At 44.7% G+C, this 26816-nt stretch overlaps 2 protein-coding genes across 2 annotated transcripts; both read right to left on the bottom strand.

Moving 5' to 3' along the window:
• Positions 1-281: 281 nt before the first annotated feature.
• Positions 282-16174, bottom strand: LOC307247417 (solute carrier family 22 member 2-like; the record flags this gene model as incomplete). Its single annotated transcript, XM_080023570.1, has 12 exons — positions 282-344; positions 994-1103; positions 1339-1451; positions 2525-2633; positions 3011-3225; positions 3312-3412; positions 3491-3605; positions 3999-4167; positions 4828-4982; positions 5110-5213; positions 5650-5697; positions 15821-16174. The coding sequence occupies 12 exons, from the start codon at positions 16172-16174 to the stop codon at positions 282-284; spliced, it is 1656 nt and encodes a 551-aa protein (XP_079879696.1).
• Positions 16175-18281: 2107 nt separating this feature from the next.
• Positions 18282-26091, bottom strand: LOC307227563 (solute carrier family 22 member 2-like; the record flags this gene model as incomplete). The annotated part of the gene is made up of 10 exons (XM_079996926.1): positions 18282-18385; positions 18471-18583; positions 19296-19404; positions 19502-19716; positions 23522-23622; positions 23888-24002; positions 24106-24274; positions 24476-24630; positions 24881-24984; positions 25696-26091. 10 exons carry the CDS (start codon positions 26089-26091, stop codon positions 18282-18284), a joined length of 1581 nt encoding a protein of 526 aa, XP_079853052.1.
• Between the last annotated feature and the right edge of the window lie 725 nt (positions 26092-26816).

Below are 26816 nucleotides of genomic sequence, written 5' to 3'. Positions count from 1 at the left end.
GTGGTCTAGTGATCCAAAGGTTGCTGGTTCAATCCCAGGCTCCTCCTGCTAGCATGCTGTAGTGTCCTTGAGCAAGACACTTAACCCCTAATTGCTCCTGATGGCTGCGTCCGTCGGTGTTTGAATAATTGTAAGTCGCTTTGGATAAAAGCGTCTGCTAAATGACTAAATGTAATTAAAGCATTTGGTGTAAAATTTACAAAGACAGGCATGGCAGACACATGTATGGCTATTCACTGAGGTATAAATAAATTAGACACAGCAAGTCCATTGAATACCCCTCAGATGGGTTTAAGCCAGTTTGGGTCGTAACCATCTAGTAATGAGTTCAGATTTTCCATTGACTGTCAGTGGGGAGAAAGGGCCAGTGTGATATACTCAATGGATGTGTGCAGTATTACAGAATGATGGTCACCTTACCTTGGCTTCAACAAAGCCAGGCGCGCGCACACACACACACACACACAGGAAGTCAGACAGTTGTTGTTTCATTGATATTCTTGTTATTCATCTTGTTGGATTGTAAAAGCTTCTGTGCCCTCCTTTGTGGCTCTAACTTGTTTCTGGAAAACAAAAAAGTAGTCTGTTTCACTACATTATATGATATTATATTATATGTAATATAGATAACAATATATCTAACAATATATTATGAATTATATTCTATGCATTAATTAATCAATCAATCAACAAATACATTAACTTAATTAATTAATTAATCAATTAATTAATTAATTAGTTAATTAATTACATAAATAACAATAATGATAATAAATTAATCAAAATAATTCAAATTCAATTAAAAACTAAAACACTTAACCACAGAGATACAGAGATAGTCATTATGGTATCTTTAAAAAAGTATATACCTTCCACAAAACATTAATTAAATATAAGTGATTTTTTTTTTTTTTTTAAAGCTATTGGATAAACAACTGTTTTATTCAGGTATCGTATTTTGAGATGGCGGGATTTTGGACTGAAAACCCTCACACAGTTCTCCCCGTTTGGGAACTCGATGTCATGGATGGTCTCTGGTAGAGGAACCCCTTTGGTCTCTGGAAGAAGCATCACCATACCGCCGGCCATGAACGCTAGAGCTCCTGTAATGAACACCCCATCCGAACCAAAGGTTACGGTACTTTTTCTAGAATCCAACTACCGTGATACATGTGGGTTTAAAACTACTACAAGTACTACAAGTACTACATTCAAATACATATCAATTCCCTGACCATTCTGGGTATAAGAGTGGTTAGCATCAATATATCAAGACTTCTAACAATAAGAAGATTGAGTGGCCAATTTTCTAAAGAATCTATTTATATATAGACTCGCCGAAGATGACCAGCGGTAGCTCCAGCCAGATGGTCGCCAGTCTGTAGAGCAGGAATGGTGCTACGATACCTCCCACGTCAGACAGCGTGGAGCACACGGACACGCCGAGGTTCCTGTGGAGCAAACCAAACTTTTACCACTGCAGGATCGACAACAGCCACATTAAAGTTTAGCCAGATATAGGTGAAAGAGTGTTATGATCACAGAGTAAATCCTTGCCAAGAAAGCATTCAAAGGGCACTGCACAAAAGCTCCAAAATCCATGCCCTACCCTGGATACCGTACATTCTGAAGTTGTGGTGTACAGTGTACCTGTTTCACTTTTCATCTATCAACCTACCTACATACCTAACTACTTCATACATACAGAGACTCTACCTATCTACATACCTAACCTAGCCACCTATCTACCATCCTACCAACATGTAGCTACCTACCTTCATACCTAACTACCTCCATGCCTACCTAACTATCCATCTACCTACCTGCATACATAACTATGTACCTAGTACCCATCTAGCTACCTATCTACCATCCTATGTACATGTAGCTACCTACCAATATACCTAACTACCTAGCTATGTACCTAGTACTTATCTAGCTACCTATATACCATCCTACAACCTACATGTAGCTACCTACCAATATACCTAACTACCTAGCTATGTACCTAGTACTTATCTAGCTACCTATATACCATCCTACAACCTACATGTAGCTACCTACCCACATATCTAACTACCTCCATGCCTACCTACCCATCTACCTACCTGCATACCTAACTACCTAGCTACGTACCTAGTACCTATCTAGCTACCTACTGTATCTATCACCCTTCCTACCTACATGTAGCTACCTACCTAACTACATACCTCGTACCTCCCTAGCTACCTATCTACCGTCCTACCTAGGTGGCCATCTACCTCCCTAGCTCCAAAACCTAACTACCTACATGCCTACGTACCTGGCTTCTACCTATCCTCCTACCAAGCTACCTGTGTTTCAGCATGCTAAGGATTTCTGTCCATGTTTTGCTCCCGTCTGTCTTTGCCAGGTGTTATACTGATTCTTTTGGTAGGAGGACAAGTCAAAAAGATAAGAGATAAAATTCCCAATTGCTCTAATCCCATATCAGGTGACGGTAGTTATGGTAGTAGTTAGATAAAGTATATGATAAAGGTTGCACCTGACAAGAGTGGGGTAGAGTTCAGTGTTGACGAAGATCACCATCTCAAAGGCCATGGTGATGCCCAGCCGACCGATGCAGGCCACGGCCATCTTGAACCAGAACATACCTGGAGGCATGGAGGGGCCATTCCTTAGCATCATGTACTACATTCAAATTGGAAAAAGTAAAATATCCAACACAACTAAACGGAACACTGTGTTATGTTAATTTAATAGGATAAATAGAATCATTAACATATATTGCACTTCCGTTAGATCTCAACAAGTTAAGCAAAGCTATATTGCGCTGTTAACAACATGATGAGTGAGTGAAACACTGACAGATGAAAGGAGTGAATTGCACGAGATGAAGCCAGCTGTATGCCTTACTACTTGCTAAACTAGTGGTTGCCTGCAGGGTACAAACATATAAGTACAATTCCTAAAGGCAGGCACTTTACGCAGCCCTGGTCTCATCTGGTAATTTAAGAAAGAAGTCTCTCACTGTCGGGTATGAAGGCGGTGATGAGGCAGGAAGCTCCAGCCACTATGTTGGCGGTGGCGAAGGGAAGGCGGCGGCCGATGCGTTCGATGGTGAAGAGGATGAGGAAGGCGGCGGGGAACTCCACCAGGCCAGAGATGAGGAAGTCCACGTAAACGTTCCCCTTTGTTATTCCCACCCGCATGATTAGTCCCTGGTAGACCACCGCACTGGTGAACCTTTATTTCAATGCAAGTAATGAAAGCCTTAATTGGGTAAGTCATTGTGCAAGTTTCACCTAAACATTTTGTCCATGGATTCTCACCAGTTGAACATGAGGATGAGGGTGTGTTTTCTCATGTTTGGAGTTCTGACCAGGTCCACAAATGAAACGGCAATGGGTTCTAAACTACTGTCTGCCAATGACTTGAACAAAAGAAAGAAAGATCTGGTCAAACTGTGGGAGTTTGTTACATATCAAGATAACCAGCTAAGCACATCTACCTGGATGTTCTTTGAGAGGGACCTCTTGTTTTCCTTGGCCATGGCCTCAGTAATCTTCACAGCTTTGGAGGCCTTGTTCTGAGAGAGGAGCCATCTTGGAGACTCTGGGATATACCTGATGAGGATAAAGGCTGAATATCCTTCCATTACAACTGCAGGGTAAAATTACAGCGACTCTCCACCAACTCAGACCTAGGACATGGCATGAGGCATAAAGCATGTGGCATATTCAAATCTTCAAAAACAATTATTCATATTTTTTCGTTAGAGATACAAATACAAAATCGAGGCCAAAGATGATGCCCCTTTGGCTAGGTTGGCTTTCAAGTTATGAAGTGAAAATCCATTGTACTCAATTTCACCAGCAACAGTTGGTGAATTTTAAGCCTGCTCCAAATGTACTGAAGAACAATGGTGCTGGACAAGACAACATAACTTCCAATTCACACTTGATAGACGGACAATGGAGGATGAAGACCCCTAGAAAGGTTCAGAAATGGTCTCACACCAGTAATAAGAAAGGAAGACGATATAAGGTGCGGTGATGGCCGCCTGTAGCCAGCGCCAGTCGGTGATGAAGTATGCCAGAAGAGGCAGGAGGAGGACTCCGACACTGAAGAACATCTGGTACAGGATGCCCACGGTTCTTCTGTACTCCACCCCAACCAGCTCTGTAACTGGTCAATAATATAATGTGACAATATCGGTGCACTGCACAATATCCAGAAGAAAAGCTAGGAGCAAGACACTCTTGGAAGCATGTCGATTTAGATTAGTTGATATTAGATTCAAATAGATACAATAAGATTGAAGAAGGCATGACATCTGATTTGATTGTATTCGATATGAAAAACGTTTAAATCAGATGAGACTACATTATTTGAGATTAGATATGACGCTTTTTTTTGGGGGGGGGCTGCAAAAGCCACATCCAGGTAAAAATTAATCATATATACAAAAGGAGTTAAGTTAGTACTGTCATCTCAGGAGGTAGAGCAGGTCTTCGAGTAATCGTAAGATTGCCAGTTCAATCATGGCTCTGGCTGATAGCATGCTGAAGTTCCCTTGAGTAACCACTTACTGCAACTGGTGGCTGCATCCATTGGTGTATGAATAATGTATAAAAGTCGAATCCTAAATGAAGAAATTTCAATCTAACAATAGGAAAAATGTTGCATACCATTTAATACAAAAACACACGGGCCCACAGGGAAAAGTAATGATCATACAGGTTTGCATGACCACCCACTCTTCCATCTGTGTCGTCTTGAATTGAGCTTTATATAAGTAACCTTTAACTGCTTAGTTAGTCATATAAATAAGGATGTTGTCTTTACTCAACACATATGTCGCCATCCAGCCTCCTTTGACCCCAAAGCCAAAGATGGTCCGGAACACGAACATGGAGATGTAGTTGGGTGCCACAGCCATCAGGATACCAGCTACTCCGTTCAAAAGGTTGGACATCAGGAAACTCATCTTCCTACCAAACCTAGACACATGGTGAGGAAGAGGTTTAAGTGAATGTAATATTAAGAACATAAATAAACCTGTGGGGACCTAAGTGTGCCTCCATCACATTGCTATTAACATATAATATGAGCCGATAATGGCCTCACCTGTCGGCTAGGTAGCCAATAGCAATGCTGCCAACCAGGAAGCCCATGTTGAGGGTGGCCTGGTACATGTCCACTAGCCAGGCATCTGCACACACCAGGTTGAACTGTAAACGGGAAAATATATTATGCAACCATGCTGGACACTTTAGGGTCTTTTTGTTTGAACTGAAACACCAGGTGCACTCACTTTGAGTCAATATAATTTCCATTTCTGCACTGAACATGTTTTAAACTACGTGTATGTACATTAGTGTTAAATTGCGATTTTTCATTATCTAACTGGTCTACTTCAAATATTAATACAGACTATTGACTATTTTGTTGAGTCGAGTTCAGGGCATTAAAGAGGCATGCTTTATTAAAATGTTGGGAGATTTAACATTTTTTCAAAGGTTTTAACATCTATGGATTGGACCGCATTCAAACCCAAGTAAGAATCCGCAGCAGAATGGTGAGTTTCTCAATTGTAAAACGTGAAGCAAGGTTGTGCTAAGAGCAGTTATAAGTGATGGAAACCAATAGTTTAAGGTATGTTCTTACCTCTGTGACAAATGATCGCCTCCCCTCATAATCATATTCCCAGCCATCCTTAATTGTAAATAAGTGAAGAAAACAACGTGTTAGATGAGGACAGAAGATGTTTCACAAATATCGAAAAAATGCCTGATCCAGATAGGATTTTAATATTGCAATTGGTGATATTTTTAACAGTTCATGTCGTCGTACAAAATGGTAGGAGAGAAAGTTGTAACATGACGATCACATTGGGATGTGTCACATCATACACACCTAATTGATGTAAGAAAGTAATTTTAAGAAACTACAATTATTGTTTGAATGTTTAAACCAGCACTTTGTAACTTTTTGTATTTGGGATTTGCCACGCCTACAGTTTCTGAGTGCAATTGAACTTTTAGACCACTGTGGTAAAATTCAGTCTGGTGTCCGGAAATCATTTATTTTACCAGACGAAATTGAACCTTATCGGTCATATTTCAATAACAGTCTATGTAAGATTCTAAATTGAATGGGGTAGGCTGAGTGTGTTTGAGAGAGAGCCATTGATGAGGAAGGAGTCCAGGTTCAAAAATGCAATGCAAAATGCAATGCTGTTTTATTTTCCATTTCAAGATTCAAGAGGTTATTTGTCACATACATATAAATACAGTCATACATATATGCAGTGAAATGTCATGACACCCAGTGACTATGCACAATAAGCTCTATAAGCTCTAAAAATGCTAAGATGTAAGTTTCAAGGCGTGTAAGTGGTTTAAGCTAGGATGACCACAACATGGCTGAGGTCAAAAGAAAGAACAAAGGGAGGAAGGCAGTATATATAGCATCTCATCATTAAATGTGAAGTGGTTGCACCTGACGGGGGCGGTTCCTTTCCAGGCAGAAATGCTTGTGGTATCCTCCCTGCCTCCAGTGCGATCATGTGACTCCTAGAGGGGAACTTCTTGACAGCCGCCCCCCAAAATAGATGTTTTGAAACACAGAATCCCATTACTAATCCTCCTTGATCTCTGAGACAGGTACTAGTCGTGCAACTTGACGGAGGTAAGTTTGGTGGTTTACTTTGATCTCGGCTGGCCTCACATGGCCGTCTGCTCCAGGATAGGTCTGTGTCACTCTTCCTAAAGGCCACAGGGAGGGAGGACGTTGGGGATCGACAATCATAACCATCTGCCTCTGTTTTAGGTTCTCCTTGTAAGTGTACCATTTTGGTTGTGGCTGTAGGTCTGGAAGGTGATGCATGACAAAGCTTGCCCAAAAGTGGTCGGCCAGGATTTCACGCCAGCATCTTTTCCCAATTTGCTAGGGAAGTGAAGCACCCCGGCGCCCCATCAAAAGCAGATTTGAGGTGACAGGGTCGAGACCCTCAACATCTAAGGAGACCTATACAAGAGGATTTATGTTAAAGATCCCCCTCCACCTTTACCAGGAAAGTATGCAGGACTGCTGAAGGCACAAACTGGCTGCCCACAACCACTGTCAGAGCATCTTTAACATACTTTATCTCCCTCTCTCCTCGATTCCCGCCTGGGGCGCTGTTGGCACCGTGCGCCGGCGGGTTATCTTCTAAATAGGAGCCTTTCTGTGTGGAGTTTGCATGTTCTCCCCGTGCTCACATGGGGTTTCCTCCACCTCACATCAGTAAGGACCCCCCTCAAAAACATGCACACATCATCGTCTGACCAGCGATGGACACTTATCACCTGGTCCCCGGGCGCGTCCACGTATGCTGCCCACTGCTCCTGGCTGTGGCCCCGGAGGAAGGACAAGCCAGGATGGGTTAAATGCAGAGGAACCATTTCACCGGCCACCATCCAAAGCATGTGCATGTGTGTGTGTGCAAGCATGTGTTGTAGTGTGGTGTGTTGTGTGACAAATAAAGACTGTTTCTTCTTCTTCTTTCTTCTCTCCCAGGTACTGCCAAAGTTTGGAGAGCCAGCGTGATTGAATTTGAAAGTGACTTGTTGTTGTATCTGCTCCTGAAGAGCAGGGACCATGTCATGGAATGCCCTTTTTAGTTCAGCATGTCCTCCCTGGAAATTTGTCCAACAGTCTGAGAGGATTTCCTAGGGTTCAACTTCAACTTCAAGTTCAAGAGATTACCAATCCTCACAACAAAACACTGGAAGGCCATCAGGAATGCATCCGAGTCCAAACCATCTAGGATGTCCAGATGAACACATCGTGTGGTCATATATTTGAAGATGATTCCCCGGCATTTTTCAGATCTACTGCCTACTTTTAGGGTGAAAGGTCTGAAGCAGTCTACATCCGTGGACCAGAAAGCTGGCTTGAACAGACTCAGTCTAGCTGGCGGTCAGACCACCATCTTGGGAATATTAGTAGAAGTGCACCACTTTTGACACTGTTGACAGGACCATTGGTGTTGACGGATTGCAGCTCTCCCTCTCTGTAGCCAGTACCTCTGCCTCAGCTCTGCCAAGAGTCATTCAGGTCCTAGGTGGAGGAGTTCCTCATCATACTCCTGGATCAAAAATTAGCTATAGGGTGACTGGAGTCTAACAGAATCAGATGTATAGTATCAGGTTTAAGATCTTCAGATCTCCTGAGCCTTCCTCCAACTTCGATAATGCCAAAATCCTGATCCAGCTCTGGTGCCAGGGAAGATTACTTCCTGGCGGAGGGAAGAGGCCTGTCTGATTCAAGCGTTAGTAGATCTGCCGGAAGCTGTACGTTTGGGCCTTTTTCAGTAGAAGGATCTCCGCTTCAATCTGTGGCTGAGAGGCTGGATAGGGGGCTAGTAGAAACAAAACTGTGCCAACTACGTCCTTTCAGGTGCTGCACTGGGAGACATACCAGGTGCTTGGGACAGAGGATACAGAGATTTTGAGGAATCTGTTAGGTATTTTAACCTCGCTTGTGTCCTCATCATAGTGCAGCAGGAAGGCAAGTCCACTGGGAACTGTCAAGAAGAAGGTAGGAGGGCCCAAAACCCCATCTCTGTGGTTGTATCAGCTAGGAGAGTGTTTTGCCTTGGGTGAGGTCATCAGCAGGGTTAAGGGAACTCCCCACATACTGTATCCCCTCTCCTATGCATTTATCTGTTCCTGGGTCTCAGCGCTTTGTGCGCCAACAAAGAATTTATAGCGGCAACAGTCAGAACGGAGCCACTGCAGCACTGAAAGATCTTGTGTGTTGGCAGGGTGATTTCTTGTCTGATTATTGTAGACAACTGTACACCGCAAAAAGAAGCATACAGTTCAAGCCATGGCACGGAAATTTGTTTTTTAGGTGCCACCCTGGATCTGGCCTTGAGGAAAGCAATGGATACCTGGCCATGCTGGTCTTCAGAGTGAACTAAAGCCACTGAACCATAAACTTTCTGACAAAATTGATGCAATTCTCTGTTAATGCACAGCAGGTCAAGAGAGGGTGGTTCATAACATCTGGGAAGTGTGACCTCTGAGTTTAGATTGGCCTCCCAGGAAACCCAATGTTCTGTGAGACTAGCAGGTTCAATGGGATCATCCCAGCCTCAAAGTACTCCACAGATCCTGTACAAGTATTTTTTCCCTGGTGGTAATGGGAGGAATGTAGCCAAGAGGATCCTACTGACTTGCAAGAACTCTGTAGATCCCCTTCAGAGTGGGAGTGCTAGGATAAGGGGTTCCAAGGGTCCTGCACTTGTACCCCAAATGATCTGTGTGGCAGTTCAACTGGAGCCCCAGTGTAGGCTCTTGTGGATGACTAGTGCTGTGTGAGAGCCATAATTTACAGGACCCAGACCAGGCTGAGGTGGGTAGATATTGAATTACAGATGGAATGTTGCTTGCCCCCCGTTAAATTTAAAATCTTCCCCTGGCCAACAAGCTCCCCAAGTTGTCCACAAAGGATCGAGCAGCATCAGCAGAAGGAAAACTCTGCAGACAGTTGTTCACATAAAAGGACTTCTCAATGGACTATTGGAGGTCATCACCTTCACCATACTGGTCCCTGGCCACAGAAAGAGCTACATGTTGTACCAAAGGGAAAACTTGCCACTCGTACGTACTAGGTTCTTCCTGCTCTCTTCAGATGAAACGAAGGAGTGACTTGTCTTTAGGTAGTCAACGCACTTGATGGAACATAGCCTGTCACTGGCGACTAGGACCTGCTGCTGCTGGAAACGAAGAAGAAAACCCGCTAGGGAAGGACCGAGAATGCGACCAGGTAGGGGTTATCTTTCAAACTCCAACCCTGGTGCTGGTAAGAACAGTTGAACACCAGCCTGTGTTTTTCTCTCTGTTGACTGACTACATGATGGGGGGGAAGACCAGGACTCCGCTGAGTTGCTATCTGAGCCTGGCTCGAGCTGGGTGCCATAACCAGCCTCAACAAGTTTACAGATTTCTGCAGAATGGACCTCTGCCAGACATGGATCTCTCTTTGGTTGCCGTTCAGTGCTCAAGAGAAGGGGAAGAGCAGAGGTTTTAGTGGCATTTTAATGATGGAAATCTGGATAATGGAGTAGAGGGGAAGCATATCACATCCGTCCATCATTGGTGAATCTTTCAGTCAGGGAGTCAAGGAGGTGAAGGGCATAGTGGTCCAGTTTGGATCGGGTCACTTCCCTTTCATTTAGATGGGGGAAGGAATTCAACTGCCATAACTTCACTACGTTCCTCTTGAGTTCACCTGTAGCTATTGAGGAAGGGGTAGCAGAGAAGTAGCACTGTTGTCCTGGCATGGTAGACAGGTTCAGATGGGTAGGACCTTGAATAGCCCATCCAAGGGCTATACATACTCCAATTGGGCACCTGCAGGGTGAAGATGTACAGGTTCTGTTGGAACGACTAGATGTGGGTGATCGTATCCTAAGAGTACCAGGGGTTGAGCCCTCTTGAGATGGGGTATGGGTAATGCTCCATGAAAGTCCGTTTCTCTGCTGTAATGTGTTCTCTACCTTGTATTTTGCCGACAGGTCAACTATGGGTGAGATGTGGAAGCTGACCGGGGCTCCTTTCACTTCCAAAACAACTTGTCTAATGGTTTGAATGTTGAGGATATCTGAGTCACCCTGAAGTTCAAGATGTTTGGCAGCTGCAGGTAGAATGATGGATTTCTCTGAGCTGTCATCAAAGATGGCATATGTTTCAAGTTCTTTTGTTATGACAATGCGGCACCACCGGGACCACATTCCGGATGATACGAGGGGACCTGTTTGGACGATCAAGGTAAGCGGTTGGATGTGGCGTGCTCACCATCATGCATGTGCTTCTCGTCGAAGAAATTGTGTCATAAAGAATAGTTAAGTGGATCTAATTACAAGATCCACAGGGGTTCTTCAGTGTGCAGGCCTCAGGAGAATGAGTCCTACAGCTCTTCCGACAACGATTATTTTCCTGTATCCAAGAAACTCGCTCAGCTGGGAGAATTCAGGACAGTTGTAATACACATCATTGAACACTGCCTTTGCACACAGTGTTCAATGAAGGAATAGCAGAGAGTGCCATGTAATTTGCCAAGCAACCTATCAACATGCTAACCACAGTTAAGTTTAATTCTGTTTCTTCCTTCTATAGATTTTAGCAATATAACCAAGGAACAGACAAGGGAAACGCCGAAGGCATCAACATCCCCAGTCTTCATTGTAAGTGAGTTATGGATGAGAGCAATCTCACTTTGAAACAGTTGACTGGGCTGTCCATATCTGGAATCCAAAGTTCTCATTGCAGCAGGCTATGGTTGGTGGTCGTAGAATTAAGCTCTAGCCAATTGATTGATTCTTAAGGCGTTCAAGCAGGATCTGATACTTGTACTGTTCAAAAAGATGGGGTTGATCATTAAGCAGGCGATTAAAGGCCATCTTTAAAAGAAGAAAGTCACTCGCCTTACCAGATTCAAAGCATGGAAGCCCTGGCTTTGGAATACCATGACAGGAGGAGACTAGGAGTTCACTTAAACTTTGACTGCTGTCGGGCTGTGGGAAGGGAACCTGTTGTTGAGGTGGAGTAGGAACGCTCAGTGAGTAATATCCAGAACAACTGGACTGCTGCAAAGTAGTGGATGGAGGGCGAACTTGGGAAAAGGAAGGCCCCCTGTTTCTAGCTCTAAGCGAATAGTGCACTGAAAGAACAGACAGCAGCTGTGAAGGCTGAGAATGAAGGCCACTGTGCTCATATATCAATGCAGAGGCAGTAATGGAGACTGTGTCTTGTGGCAGTAACACTCCTGGAGGTCAAACCTGGGGCTCTGGTTGTGTAAGCTTATGGTCCCCAGAGGGCATGTTGCCACCAAAATGGAAGCGGGAAGAACCTGAGAGAGGCTGGAACTCACAGAGGTTTCTCCATTTGAGTTGGAATGTTTCTCCTGAATTAATAAAGATAGGAGCTTTGCTTCTTCCAGATCTCGCTCAGCCTGCCTGAGCTTCCTCATCCTTGACATGTGGTTAGTGAGGTATTCCCGGCCTTGTGTAGCCTAACAAGCCTGGTCATCAAGCTTCCTGTAATATTTCTCTGCCTCCTCCTCCTAATGTTGCTGCCTGCAGAGTTAATGCAGCTCCATCTGTTTAATCTGTTCCTCCAAGGCTGCTAGCTATGCAGGATTTACGGCCTCTCTTTAAGCCTGGCTGGATCGATGGCCGCCAGGTAAAGAAGAACTAGCCACAGAGATGTCTGCCTCATGTGCATGTTGATGTGACAGACCTCCATCTTGGTTTGTAATAAAGCTGACCTTATAGTCTTTAAAGTGAGTTAGAAGTCTCCTTTCCCTTTTACCACAAATAATGCTGGGGTCTGTCAGGTGCAGGGTTGGGTTCTGGGGTCAAGTAGAGTTGGTGCAGCTGTGGCTCCTGCACTGCAGCTACTCCCTGCTGTGGCTGAAGCTCAGGTGGTGGTGCTATGATGCCAGGTTGCGGTAGAGACTCAGTGGGAACATCCAGAAGCTCTGGCCATAGATGAGATAGGAGTCCAAGGATTAAAAATGCAGAGATGTTTTTTATTTTTCCTTTCAAGGTGTATATGTGGTTAGTGGTTTACTCTAGGACACAAACTACATGGCTGAGGTCAAGAGAAAGAACAGAAAGGCAGTATATATGTGTCCCACCACAGCAAAAGCCGCCATCTCACGCATTTCTAAAATCGCCAGGAGCAGCCAAATAAGTTGAAAAAACCTTTCTTCAAGGAAAATTGGATTTTTCCAGATTCATGTTCCTTTGTGGTTTTTTTTATATCTCAACGTATTTTCAAAACCGAGTTTGATTTATAATATATATATATATATATATATATATATATATATAAGAAAAATTTTAAACCGTGGAGTTAAATATTCTCGTTAGATTACATGAGGAAACGCAGTTCACCTACCGAGGGCAGAACAGTACTGAACAACGCCTATCGATTGTTTCCTTTAAAGCGAGAGTCCAGGTGCAGATCCTTCATCCATATTCCATGTGATATGAAGTCACAATGTGAAACCGTTTTCATAGAATTCAACCTTTAAATCGTACTACTCTTACACATACTGTTCATCGTTTCACAACGTGTTCAACTGTTTCACCATTGTGAAACGGCGAAGAAGAAATACCCTTCGCGTCACGCACCTACGTCACTTCCGTAAGCAGACAGTTGAAGCGCTGCATGGGGGTGTTTTGGTCTCACTTGTCTGTGAAAACTTTCTTCTCCGTATTGTTATGGATTAACGATGCGGAGTGATACGGAGTATTGCACTGGTTAATCTAACCAGTGCAATAGATCCAAGTCAGTGTTAATACCTTTTTTAAAAACAAAATTTGTTGTCTGTTGTTGACGCTGTTCGTGATTGGCCCATTCAGCAGTATGTTAATTAGCCATGAGGCTTTGTTTGTCCGCCCACCCCATTTGCATTCTGGGAGCTGGCTGAATGAACCTGGTGTGGGTAAAACTTTGGAGGTGATTATCTCAGGAACACGGTTTGCCACACCCTTGTCATTAACAAGTCATAGCTTTAAAAATATTTGCTTGATTTGCACAAGTGTCACCTTGTTTGGAAGCTCTGATTCTCCACTTTCAAATGATGCAGAAAAACTGTGAAAGTCACCAAATGACCCTAAAGTACACGGTGGGTCTCATATATAGCCTCTCATAATTAAAAGTGAAGTGGTTGCACCTGAGGGGGGTGGTTCCTTTCCAGGCAGGAGTGCTTGTGGTATCCTCCCTGCCTCAGGAGCGATCATGTGACTCCTAGATGGGAACTTTTTGATTGTCAATGTTACAAACGCAAATATAACGTACACCAAGGTTACAGTGCCCCTTGAACGGACCTTGCCACCGCAGCCAGCACTCAGCCCATGGCTCCCCCGGAGCTTCTTTCCCCGCGGCTCAACCTTGGGTGTAGGTACCGGATGTGCTCGGCCTGGCCGATCAGACACACGCGTGTCAGCGTGTGAAACAAACCCAATGGCGCAATGAACGTGAGGGCCATTGAAGCCCCCAGCAGGTCGACGGGCGGCCACAGCACCAGCCCTCTCTCGACTGGCAGCAGCAACACCCAGCCAGGGACTCTCCCTGGCCTCAGTTTGGTGTTTGGTATGTAGTGTGGGGTGGTGTGGTTTAAGCAGCCACACCTGTCTTGGGTCTAGGTAATTGGGCCCCAGACCAGGTTGACTGTTCACTTGGTGCTTGTTAGCGTAATCAATGAGCAACCCCCATCCCCACACAAACGGGAGGAGCCCTTGTCAGGACATGTCTTCCATCTGCTCTGGGCTTGTTCCACCTTGCCCACTCTCTGCAATAAAACGGGTGTGTTTTCAACCCCATCGCCTGTGTCTCTGTGTTGGAGTGAGCTGAAAACGTCACTTGGGTGGTATGTTGCAGGCGAAACTGCCACACATTTCAATGAGGAATTATAAATAAGAGGAATCATAAATATATACTTTAGATGTGTGAATCGCAAACACGGCTCTCCGTGCACCCCGTGCAAAGTGTGTTGTTAGTTGTTTTATTTGGAGGAACAGGGCACAAGTAGGGATGGGGATCATTGTGATTTGAATGGTACCTCTTACCGAAACTGCTTATCGATGCGATACTTTGAGGGTACTCTTGTCTTTTTTTTTAAGAGAAAAAGTTTTAAAAATTAAGAGCATAATTAACACTGCTTTATTTTCTATGCATTATGCATGGAGAGGGGACAATCGAGGCGCAATCTGCGCTAGGCGTGCCATTGTCACTCGGAACAGGGAGCCAAACAGATGGAGCCGGCCCCACCCCACTTGTGCATTTCTCCATATCTCCGGTGACGGAGTGGGAGAAATGTCTCTTCTGATAATAGCGAAAATGCTTCTCAGACGAATATCTTAATCTTATTGCTATTAGAAACGGTTTAAAGCCTAAATAAATAGAAAATACATTTTCTTAATTTCTACAATACTGTTAACAGTACCGGTACAGTCGGAGCTTATCAATACTCAAGATTCAAGATTCAAGAGGTTTATTACAGTCTTTAATAATTTAGCCTGTAGTAATTTAGACCCCCTGCAGAATCGTTGAATATTCACATTGAACAGCCAAATCCTATTCGACTGACAAAATTTGGGTGGGGTGCAGTTGCCCAGCACGCCATTGGCCCGTCTCATCCGCCCCGTCTGGTAGGGGAAGCGGCTACGTTTTGTATCAGCATTATTACCGGACTGACCGGCAAGTTTAGAAATGGGTGGGTGGGTGGGAATGGAAGAGATGACATTCTCCATATTACAAGTCAGTGTACCATCAAAATGATTAAGAAGCCGTTATTCTAAGGTAAAAAAAAAAAGTTACATAGTGTTGCCCTTAGTTACAGTGAGTCAATTTCATATGTTCACAAAAGCTCCTGTAATGTGCATTTGTATAGAGTATTGTATAGTATTTTTATTTGTGATCCTTTCTATTGAACTCTGTGTATGTTACATAATTTGATTAAGGCTGTGATATTACAATGGGGTTGAAAGGTCTGCGCTTTATAGTATTAGAAACAAAACCAGAATCTGTTTTATTTGCCGGGTGCATATACTGTACATATACTCAAAATTTGTCTGGTGACTTTTGGTGCGTTTGTCGAAAGACAAATTGCATAAAAAAGCAGTTTGAAAGAAAATGGAGAATAAATCGAATAAAATAGAATAAAAAGTGTAGTAAAAATAAAAAGGAAAAAAAATACAAATACAAATGGCCAAAAAGGAAAACAGAAAATAGTCAGATTTATAAAAATATAAAGACTCGACAAAAGACACACCCACCTTACACCCTGTGACCGGCGCCTGGCTGACGTCCACCCCCGGCCCGTCGCAACTCAGCCCGGTAGCATTCCAGTCCACGTCGTACCGGGTGCAGGTGCTGGGAACCGGCGCTCCGGAGCTGTTCACCGGCAGCACCATGCGCACGCGGGCCTCCGCCGGACTCCAGCCGCAGCCCTGCGCGATCTCCGTCGCGGCCGGGTCCCGGCACCAGTGGTCCGGGGTGAAGCCCTGGAACACGATGCCCACGTACACCCCCGCGAACGGCAACGACACGAGGCAGACCAGGGCGAAGACGCGCCTCTGGCTGGGGCCGAATGCCCCGGCCTCCTCCAGGACGTCGTCAAAGGTGGTCATCCCCAGTAGGAGAATTAAATGTCGAATTTGTAAAAAATAAAAAGTAACTCTTGCGTATTACGCTACTTTTACTGAACGTTTTTATTTTTAATGTTTACTTAACTTTTGTAAAACGAAACAAAAAAAAGTTACATGAAATGCTTACGATTAGCCATTATTTATGTATTACGATCTGATGTCCAGGTTGAAAAGGTCCACGACTCGGAATTGTAGACGAATTGAAAATTGAGGCTTGCGGCACCGTCTGTTGTTCACCTCGGATTCAGTCCGAATCAGCGAAAGTCCAAACTGGTGCCTGCACGTGTCCGCAACCATCCATGTGTTTGAGAAATCACAGCTTGGAAAGTCTTTTTCTAGTCTTTGTGTATGCGTCTCTGATTGGTCAATGATCTTCATATGCTGCAACCTATGAAAAATATGAACATGTGTACATAATATAATAATAATAATAATTATAATAATAATAATAATAATAGTATATAATTTATATATACATGAATTATATATATGAATTATATAATATATTTTTTATAAGTGAACTGAATAAGTAATGCACTTCAGGGACAAGCGTGTATATTCCAACAATCAACTTATGAAAAGTGTATAATAATAATAATAATAATAATAATAATAATTATTATTATTATTATTATTATTATTATAAAGCTTCCTGTAGTTTCCTCGGTTAAAGACAGTTGATGAAAGGCTTTTACTCCTGCCTCAAAGTAGGGCCAAATTTGCGTCACTGAGAATCTTTGGAGAGATTTCCTATCCTGATACAGTTAATAAATACGGACCCTGGCGACCTTGGATTTGAAAAAAATACACATGGCAGCCAAAGTAAACAGAAGATATTCACTCAGTGTGCTCGCGAGGGTGACACAAGGTATTCAGCACACAATGACTATTAAGTCATTAAAGAATTTAAAGGAAAGGTCAAATGTGTATACTGCTGACTATGGGAGTGATTCTGTATCACAATTCAATTCAAATCATTAGAATAATTTAAAATAAATTTTCCGTCTGAATGTATCCTTTTATTGAGTAAGTAGCCGTGTAATAAGCAGGATAATGTGTACTGTAGCACGTCCTCTGAGTCCATTCCACTCCACTCCAGGATCCAGTCCGTGTGTTCATATTATTATTTCAAACGGTTTACACGTGAACACAAGTAAGACATTATTCATTTTTTGTTGTAGAGGGATTTTTATTTTTGCATTTAAAAATCGAACTACCCATTTGTGTATTGAAGCATTTTGCCCTTTATGATACAGTATGTTACCCTTTTTTGACATTCAAAAATCTTAGAATAGATATTTGTTAACTGTGAAGATTGTGATTTCCTTCCATATGACTCTACTATGGAATAGCCCACAATGGTAGGACTGGTCAATCATACTGTATGTTGAATGGATGTTATTGTTAGGGGTCCAGCCAGCAAAAGGGCCAGGGACCCAATTAAGTTCGTACTCTATGAATGTCACGGAACTGACATACCCATGGCTCAAATTGGAGAGAATTGGTTTTGATCATTTAAACTGACGCAGGTAAACCACTAGAACAACAGAGTCCCTAGTCCAAATCAGGGGGTCGGGAATAATTTTAAGAGGTATTTTCCATTTGGAATTTGTATGCTCTCTCTCTCTCTCTCTCTCTCTCTCTCTCGTACTGAAAATAAAGGAACCTTAAAGTCTCTCTCTCTCTCTCTCTCTCTCTCTCTTAGTCTATACACACTCTCTGTCTAATATATATATATATATATATATATATATATATATATATACAGTATATATATGCTGTATATACAGAGCTCTTAAAAAACACATAAATAAATACTTCGGTCACACAACGTCCCCTGACATGCAGCAATGGGGCTCACACAGCGACTGGGTCTGTGTTCTGAGTGATGGGGGGCAACAGGTTGGCCAGTTGCTGCTTCTCCAGCGCAGCATTCTCTCTGGCTCTGCATAGGAAAGAAAGGGATAACGCACACAGACACACACATACATGCACACACACACACACACACACACCCATAGCCTTGTTAAAAACCACACCATTGTGTTTTTACTCTATAAAATAGATGGGGAGAAGCGGGAGACAGATCTTACCTGTTGGGGAACTCAATGTCGTCGATCGTGTCGGGCAGGGGGACCCCCCGGGTCTCGGGAAGCAACAGCACCAAGCCGCCGGCAATGAACGCCAGGGACCCTGCAGGAAAATGCACTGTCAAGCCTCACAACTCAACTCTACAAAATCATGTCAATTTCACTTGCTTATGAATTGAAAAACCGACCGAAGATGATCAGTGGCAGCTCCAGCCAGATGACCGCCAGTCTGTAGAGCAGGAAGGGCGCTATGATGCCGCCGACATCACATAGCGTGGAGCACGCAGACACGCCAAGGTTCCTGGCATCGGGTAAAACACGAACGCAGGCCGAGTGACCTCCATATTCCAGAGGCCAAATGGCTTCCAAACATAAAGATCAATATAGAGGCGAGACCGAGTCCAGTCCCAGTCCGAAGTCTTTTAAGTGACAACTCCAAAGTCATGGAGTTGCAACTTTGGTCAAAACCCTTTTGAAGTGGTCCATCACCACAGTATTTCTTCACTTTTCTTTACCTGTTGATCGTTAACATAATGTTTTATGAGTGGGGATGGTTAGTAAAACCTTTCCGCTTCCAATTCAGAGACCCCCCTGTCTTTCAAATTTGCCAACTTCAGAGCAGATGAGACAGGTCACAATCAAGTTCTTCTCTTTTCCAGATTGCTCCACATTGGCTTGCGTAGTAGAACTGTGATTGAATATAGCAGCTCCAGTTCGCAGAATTCCTACAGTGAGCTGTGGGCTGAAGCCAGTGTGCTATTGTAACCTGCCCTCACAGTCACATCTTAATCCTATCCCGGTGCTTCAAGCCACTCACATCTTATCAATTTTTTATGGAGCCGCCAAGAAGAATGGAATGGAATTCAAATCGAAACGCAACGTGATTGAATTCAAATAAATTCCAAGTGTCAATCTTGACTTGTAAACAAGTGGATTTCTTGGAATAGTATGGAGTGGAATAGTACACTAAAGAATGTGTAATATGTGACGTGTAACGTGTATCGGCCTCTCACCTGACAAAAGTGGGGTAGAGTTCAGTGTTGACAAAGACCACCATCTCAAAGGCCATGGTGATGCCCAGCCGACCGATGCAGGCCACGGCCGTTTTGAACCAGAACATACCTTATGTGCATAGAAAATGCATGAGAAATTATGATATTGGGGAGGTGGTTAGAGTTGAATATGAAACAACACGGTTACAGCATGGTTTTTGGCTCACTGTCCGGTATGAAGGCGGTGATGAAGCAGGAAGCTCCAGCCACTATGTTGGCGGCAGCAAAGGGGAGGCGGCGGCCAATGCGCTCGATGGTGAAGAGGATGAGAAAAGCGGCAGGGAACTCCACCAGCCCGGAGATGAGGAAGTCCACGTAGACGTTCCCCCCAAGAATGCCCAGCCTCATGATCAAGCCCTGGTACACCACGGCACTGGTGAACCTGCAGAGGCCGAGAAACAAACGCTGACTGTGCTGATTTAAAGCATCTCAAAGAAAAGGTCAATTTCCTGATGACTATGTGAGTAAGTAGTTCAGTTCAGAAATGCCCAGTTCAATACAACACATTCATAACTACAGGCATTAATCACTGCTGTCACTAACATGACCTTAATTGTAAAGTCATAGAAATTATCACAAATCACAAAACAACATTTTTGAAGACACAAGCGGCTTCTAAATTGCCATACTAGGGTATACTTTTCTTTTTTTAAATGTTATTTAGCATGCTCATCAGCAGGCTGGACATACAACAAAGAGTATTTGTATGCCATTACATCTAGGACAGAGTTAGTCTGCAAGTGGAGTTCTCAACCTGCAATGCAACTCTATATTTATTCTTAAATCATCAAGAACTGCTGCAATAACTCTTTCCTGTGGATGACCTGTAGAATGACAAGAGCACAGTTTTTGGTTATAGAGAACCAACACCAACTCCCCTCTTTAAGATCTATTTATCATGTTTATGTCTATAAACAACCGATCACTACTCCAAGAGGGGGAGAATCACCACGGGTGAGACAAATAAACATAAAACCAAACAACATTGGACAACAACATGTATTGAAATACAGTTCATTCGGTCCAGGAAACTGTAACTACACACGTGGCCTCTTCCTGTCATAGCAATGGCAGTAAATGAGGGAGAAAAGGAGAGTAATGCAACCAAGGGGGTGCTGGGGTGCACTCGAAGCAGGTGTTTGTGTGTGTGTGTGTGATGGGACCGCCTGTATGTGTGTGTGCATGTGTGTGTGTGTGTGCGTGTGTGTGTGTGTGTGCGTGTGTGTGTGTGTGTGTGTGTGTGTGTGTAAGGTGTGTGTGTGTGTAAGGTGTCCACCGGTGAGTGTACATGACTTATCCCAATTGGTTCTGGTGTATAAGGTCGGTATTATGTCGTGTCATCCAAGCAGCATAGAGGGCCCCAAAGCCTCCCCCGAGCTCCGCAGCCGCGTAGACACTCTGCAGCTCAAGGTAAGCCCTGAGCACCCTGCCCTGCGGCCACAGAAGACCCCCTCGTCCCCCAGAGAAGCCGATGGGCCATGGAGCAACCCCTACGCCCGGCCCCGAGGAGCAAAACCCAGTCCCAGGGAGCAAGAGGAGACCGCACACCCCCGGTGCGCACACATACAACCTACCCCCAAGTGTGGGACACAAGACGCAGCCGCAGGCACCAGGCATAGACTGCAGGCCCGGATCCAGGCCCCGCGCCGACAGACCGACACCCCGCACGAAGGGCCCGACCCGCAGGCCAGCTGGCAGGACCCCCATGCCCACCCAGGCCCCGCATGGCCCGCCCAACCGCAGTCGACCAGACGCCCCACCCACCACCCCCGGCACCCGGGTCACCTGCCTCAGAGAAGCCGTGCAGCAGGAGCAAAAGGCCGACAGCCACCCCCTACAACCCAATCCACACGCACAACAGCAAGCAGCCCCCCAAGGGGCCCTGGAATCACCCGGCGGCGCTCTCCGCAGCCCCACCAGGTCGCAGCACACCTTAAGCCATCAGGCGCAAGCCGCCAGGACTCCAGCCCAGCCGGCAGGGGGGCCCACCCGGCCGCCCCCGGGCCAACCATGCCCCAACACTGACCCGCCAGCGACCCGCCACCCCGGAAAACTCCAGTGTTCGATGTGTGCTATTGGCTATTGCAGTTTAAATTGCGGGGTTGAGAGTGCGAGTCCTTCAGGCAAGTCGAATCAGAATCACTCACACCCCTCCTTGTTCAGAGTAGGATTGGTTTGTGAGTGTGTTCTGAGCTAATGTGAGAAGGATTAAAATTTTGGGACAGACGGGAAGCACGCTGGGGCAGGAGCGTGACAGGCAAGATGGCAGCTGCCCGCCGCATCCACACCAACATAGCTTGCACCCATCCCGCAAGCCCTCGGCCTATCGTGTGGTGTATGCGCTGAGTATGAGTTAGGCGAAGCGCGACCAAAGTGATGCAGGGGCGCAGCAGGCCGGGGAACAACCACGTGGACCCCCTTCCCCTGGACCCGACCATGCCCAAGAAAGCCCACCTCCTGTACCTGGTGGCAGCCAACCTACAGCGATCAGCCACGGGTGCAGAGCAGCCCGCCATGCGCCTCCACCATGCCAGGCAGCCCCCAACCCCATCAGGTCCCTGGTCAGCCCCTAGCCGCCGAGCATGCGGATACACAGAACAGACGGTGGAACCTCTACCCCCAGCCCGACTGCCCAGCAACGAGCAGCCCCACACACTGAGAGCCAGAGGAGAGGTACCCCAGCAGCCCGGTATGACGACAGGAGACCGCCCCCCAGCGAAGGAGGCCACATGGTGAGCCCTGCGCCGAGCAATAAGTGAGACGGGTGGGTTGTTCCATCAAATAAGGTCTTCTTCAATGGATTTGAGCAATGGAGTGAAGTTTAGGGTAAACAAATCTGACAGATTGTTGAAGATATCAATGCCAAGGTATCTAATATTTGCCAGTTGTGATGGTTAAGGGAAGTTTCTGAGTTGCAGCATTGCAGTCCCCCCCACTGAGTGGTAAGACTGTGGTTATTGAATAGTCTACATACAAACTGATGTATACTAGGGTATACATTAAGTGCAATGTTTCCCAATAGTAAATAATCCAATGGCACACCACCGTTAACCATTAAAAATGTCAGAAACAGGTGAACTGTTCTTTTTGTTATGGCCTGCTAGTAGTGATGCAGGATTGGCAAACGATTCATTCGTACCAAACAAATCTTTTAAATGACTAAGGATTCGGGAGTTAACCTGGCTAAAGAGGGGGCGAGCAAATTAATCTTCAAAATAAACTTAAAACAAAACAAATTCAAACCTCTGAAAACAATGACCAAAGGCAAAAAAAAAAGGCCAAGGCATAATTCATATTTAATGTGACCCTTTGAGAATTCCGTTCACAACTCAGAGCCAACAGACTCTCATTCATCGTTCACAGGAATCACCTCCTCACTCATCGTGTGTTCCAAAAAAAGTCAAACTTTACAGCACTACAAATAGTCCTCACTTGAAGAGTTAAACAGGTTCTGATTAACTCAGAGCTGCTATTCTGGCAGGAAGGGATGAATTTGATCAGTAAGAACAGTTTTGCAATTTTGATCGAGTCTCCATTATTTTATTTTATTTTTTTCATGGCACACTTGGAGAGCTCTCAGCAGTTGAAAAACAGTGATTTAGTGAACCAAATAATGTGAATAGTGGTAAAGTTAAAGGACAACAAAAAATGTCTGATAAACCATTGTCATTTTTACTGACATACTACAAGTTTCTAAGCGTTTAATGTACAATATATCATATTTATTCATATATACCTATTTAAGCAGTAAGTTATTTACATGGGTGCTTACTAAATGGCAGCACTTGTTAAACTGGATTCTCCAAAGGATGTGGCATTTAAGAAATTAGGTGTAGCTTGTGTAGCTAGTTCTGTCAGACAACTCAACAGCGCCACACACTTCCACGCCCTTATGTGCTGGCCTATTGAGGCAGCCACCCCTCCTGCCCTACCTGGTTTGCTGCCTGCTGCCTGCTGCCCCCCTGCATCCACCTATTGGGTTCTACTCTTCTATCCAATGGGAGGATTCAAGCTCATCACTCCTAAATTTCTAGCTCACTAAGTATGCCAATGTTTTCTGTACACCTGTTGTGTTTGGTTTAAAAATCCTATCAGGTGCAGTCAAACGCAGTGTAAACATTAAACTACGATATCCAGAAAATGATGCATATTCCATGGATATGGAAACGCCTGAAACAAGCCCTCACCAGTTGAAGCTGAGGATTAAGGTGTGTTTCCTCATGTTTGGAGTCCTGATCAGGTCCATGAAGGAAGCCGTTGAGGTGTCAGCATTGTCGTCTCTCATCGTCTGCAGAAAATTACAGCATTTGTCCTAATATTAAAAGGGTTATGGACTACAACCCCCAGAAACTAAAGTGATCCTCAACCCAAATAATTCTGCAGATTAGCTAGTATAGAGGATAGTACTCTATTCTACAGCTGAGTATACTAAATAGAGTAAGAGTAAGAAGATATCTTGTGCTGATGGGAGAGATGCAGAATTTTATTTTGTTCTTGAAAATATGTGCTGGAAGTACTTCCATAATGCCCTTCATTGCAAGATTAGCCACTACCTCAATTTTCCTGGAGAGTGTTTTCTTGTTTTCCTTGGCCATGGCCTCTGTGATCTCCACGGCTTTGGCAGACTTGTTCTGAGAGAGGAGCCATCTTGGCGACTCGGGGATAAACCTGTGGGACACATTTTGAATGCTCTTGAGGGTTCGTAAACCTACAATCTTTTTTAACTCTGAAAAACAAACACATAAAATGCACATAGAGATCAAGTTCTGACCAGTAGTAGGAGAGGAAGAGGATGTAGGGCACGGTGATGACCACCTGGAGCCAGCGCCAGTCTCTGATGAAGTAGGCCAACAGGGGGAGGATGAGGATGCCCACGCTGAAGAACATCTGGTAGATCACCCCCACCGTCCTCCTGTAGTCCACTCCCACAATCTCTGTTACTGGATGGATGCACAGAGATGAAGAGAGAGAGAGCAGAAGAGAGAGAGAGAGAGAGAGAGAGAGAGAGAGAGTTAGAGAGAGAGATAAGAAGCAAGGGGATGGAAAAATCAGGGTTAGTTCTTGAGATGTTTTTGAGTTCCATTTGTTTTATACAGAATAATCTCTTTTCTCATGTGGCTCTAATCCTGGGTTGTATTTACTCAGAACGTAGCCGGCCACCCATCCTCCTTTCACTCCAAAGCCGTAGAGGGTTCTGAAGACCAGCAGAGATACGTAGTTGGGCGCCACAGCAACCAGGATGCCTGCAATCCCGTTCAACAGGTTGGACATCAGAAAACTCAGCTTCCTGCCAAACCTGGAAAAGGGGATAAATGTTAAACAGATATAAAGATCTAAACAAGACCACTAATACGCAGATGTAATTAAATGGTTTTATGTTATATAGTATAGCGTGAATGTGCACTATAGTCTTAATATGGATTTTTATTAATTCTGTGATGAGAAGGACTTGGCGTTGCCTGCTCAGTCGCTGAGCTAAGAGTGGATCCTACCATTATCCATAACTCCACACTTTACCAAACCATATTAACCAATCCTGGCCTCACCTGTCTGCCAGGTAGCCAATAGCAATGCTGCCGACCAGGAAGCCGACGTTGAGGGTGGCCTGGTACATGTCCACCAGCCAACTGTCTGCACACACCAGGTCGAACTAGGAACACATCCGTACGCAAAGAACACACCCACATTCAGAAAATGTATTAGTTCTTTGATGCATTTTTCTAATATTTTTCTAATAATCCCACACCACTATCCTGTTAACCATTAAGAACGTCAGAAACATGTGGAACTGTGCTTATTATTCTAGTCTACTAATAGTGATGCAAGACTCAAACGATTAATTTGTGAGACTTGTGTGACTTGTGTGACTCAGGAGCCAGGAGTCATTCCAAAAAAAGAGTGGGCAAGCGAGTGAATTGTCAATTCAAAAACTGAAAATAATTAGCTCTCGATCATCTCACACTGGAAGTCCTTCCTCACTCACCGTGCATTACGCCAACTGAATCAAATGAACAAAGAGTTCTGAATCGAATGTCTCGTTTTCTAAGAAAAAAGAGTCGAACCTTTCATCACTACAAAAGTCGTCACTTTCAGAGTGAAAATGGTTCTGATGAACACAGAACTGGTGTCCTCGCTGTAACTGATTAATGAGAACGGACTTGCAATTTTGATCTTGCAACACAAAAGCAAATTTTCCATAATTTTTAGAAAAATGTTAATGGCACAGCCGATGAGCTCCAACGGAACACTAGTGTACCGAAGCATAGTGGTTGAAAAATATTTTAATACAGTATACATGTAAAACAAAATAAATTACATTCAAATCACCCATTCCACCATTTCACACGAAAAAGCCCCTTACCTCGGTCACAAAAGATTGCCTCCCCTCGTAGTCATACTCCCAGCCATCCTTGCAAGACACCACAGGCGCCTTGCTGAGGTCAGGCCCGTTGCAGCTCATCCCAGTGGCGTTCCAGTCCACATCGTAGTGGGTGCAGGTGCTGGGAACCAGCGCACCGGAGCTGTTCACCAGGGGCACAGTATGGGCCCGGACCTCGGCCGGGCTCCAGCCACAGCCCTGAGCGATCTCGGTCATGGCCGGGTCCCGGCACCAGTGCTCCGGGGTGAAGCCCTGGAACACAATGCCCACGTAGACCCCCGCCCAGGGCATGGAGACCATACACAGCAGGGCGAAGACCCGCTTCTGGCAGCGGCCAAAGTTTCCCACCTCCTCCAAGATGTCATCGAAAGTGGTCATGGCTGCGGATGCACTAGTGGTGGACTAGTCTAGTAGAGCAGAGAGAGAATACTTTTGGGGGAGGAAGAGTTGGAAGAGTTTTGCACCAATCTGGCCAGAGAGGGGATTGGGCTGTGCGTGGCCCTTCCGTCCATAAAAATGCCCTGCGCTGCATCTGTCATTAGGTTTTTAAAGATGGAGAAAAGGTTAATCGCTGAAGCAAACCTTTTCTTTTTTTTAACCATGGGTTAATCCATAGAGTGTGGAAAGAAGTTCATTAACACTTCTCAGACGTCAGTGTAGATACCTTTGAACTGAGCAAATTGCACCCTCCCTCCTTATGCACCTCTCCATGTTTAATATCAAAACATGCTGTCATTCAATAACATCTTCCAGTTCTCCTGGTAGACTTTGGGTGGTTGTGACATAGGGATCACTGTCTTCTTGTTCTTCCAAAACAAAGGGGCAACATCAGCCGTTTTATGTCAACAGAGGATACCGTCTTTCCTTTATTGAAATAAACTTTCACCAGAAAGGCAAGAACTCAGTTTTATCCTCTGTGTCTTTAGACTTTTGAATTGGTGCCGATAGGACCCGTCCATAACATCACCAGTGAGCAAGTACTTGTTTGTCAGCCTTCAAGTCAGATATTGTCTGTTTTTCTCTCAGGACCTTCAGAAATCTCCCAGGAAAGGGCACAGTCCCCCGGAGGCCACCCACAGTCTCTGCGGCCCAGCGCTCCCCAG

This window comes from Zeus faber (assembly GCF_960531495.2).
Source record: "Zeus faber genome assembly, chromosome: 2".
Classification (NCBI taxonomy): Eukaryota; Metazoa; Chordata; class Actinopteri; order Zeiformes; family Zeidae; genus Zeus; species Zeus faber.
The sequence above is the reverse complement of the archived record's forward strand: the minus strand, read 5'-3'. Positions and strand labels throughout refer to the sequence as shown.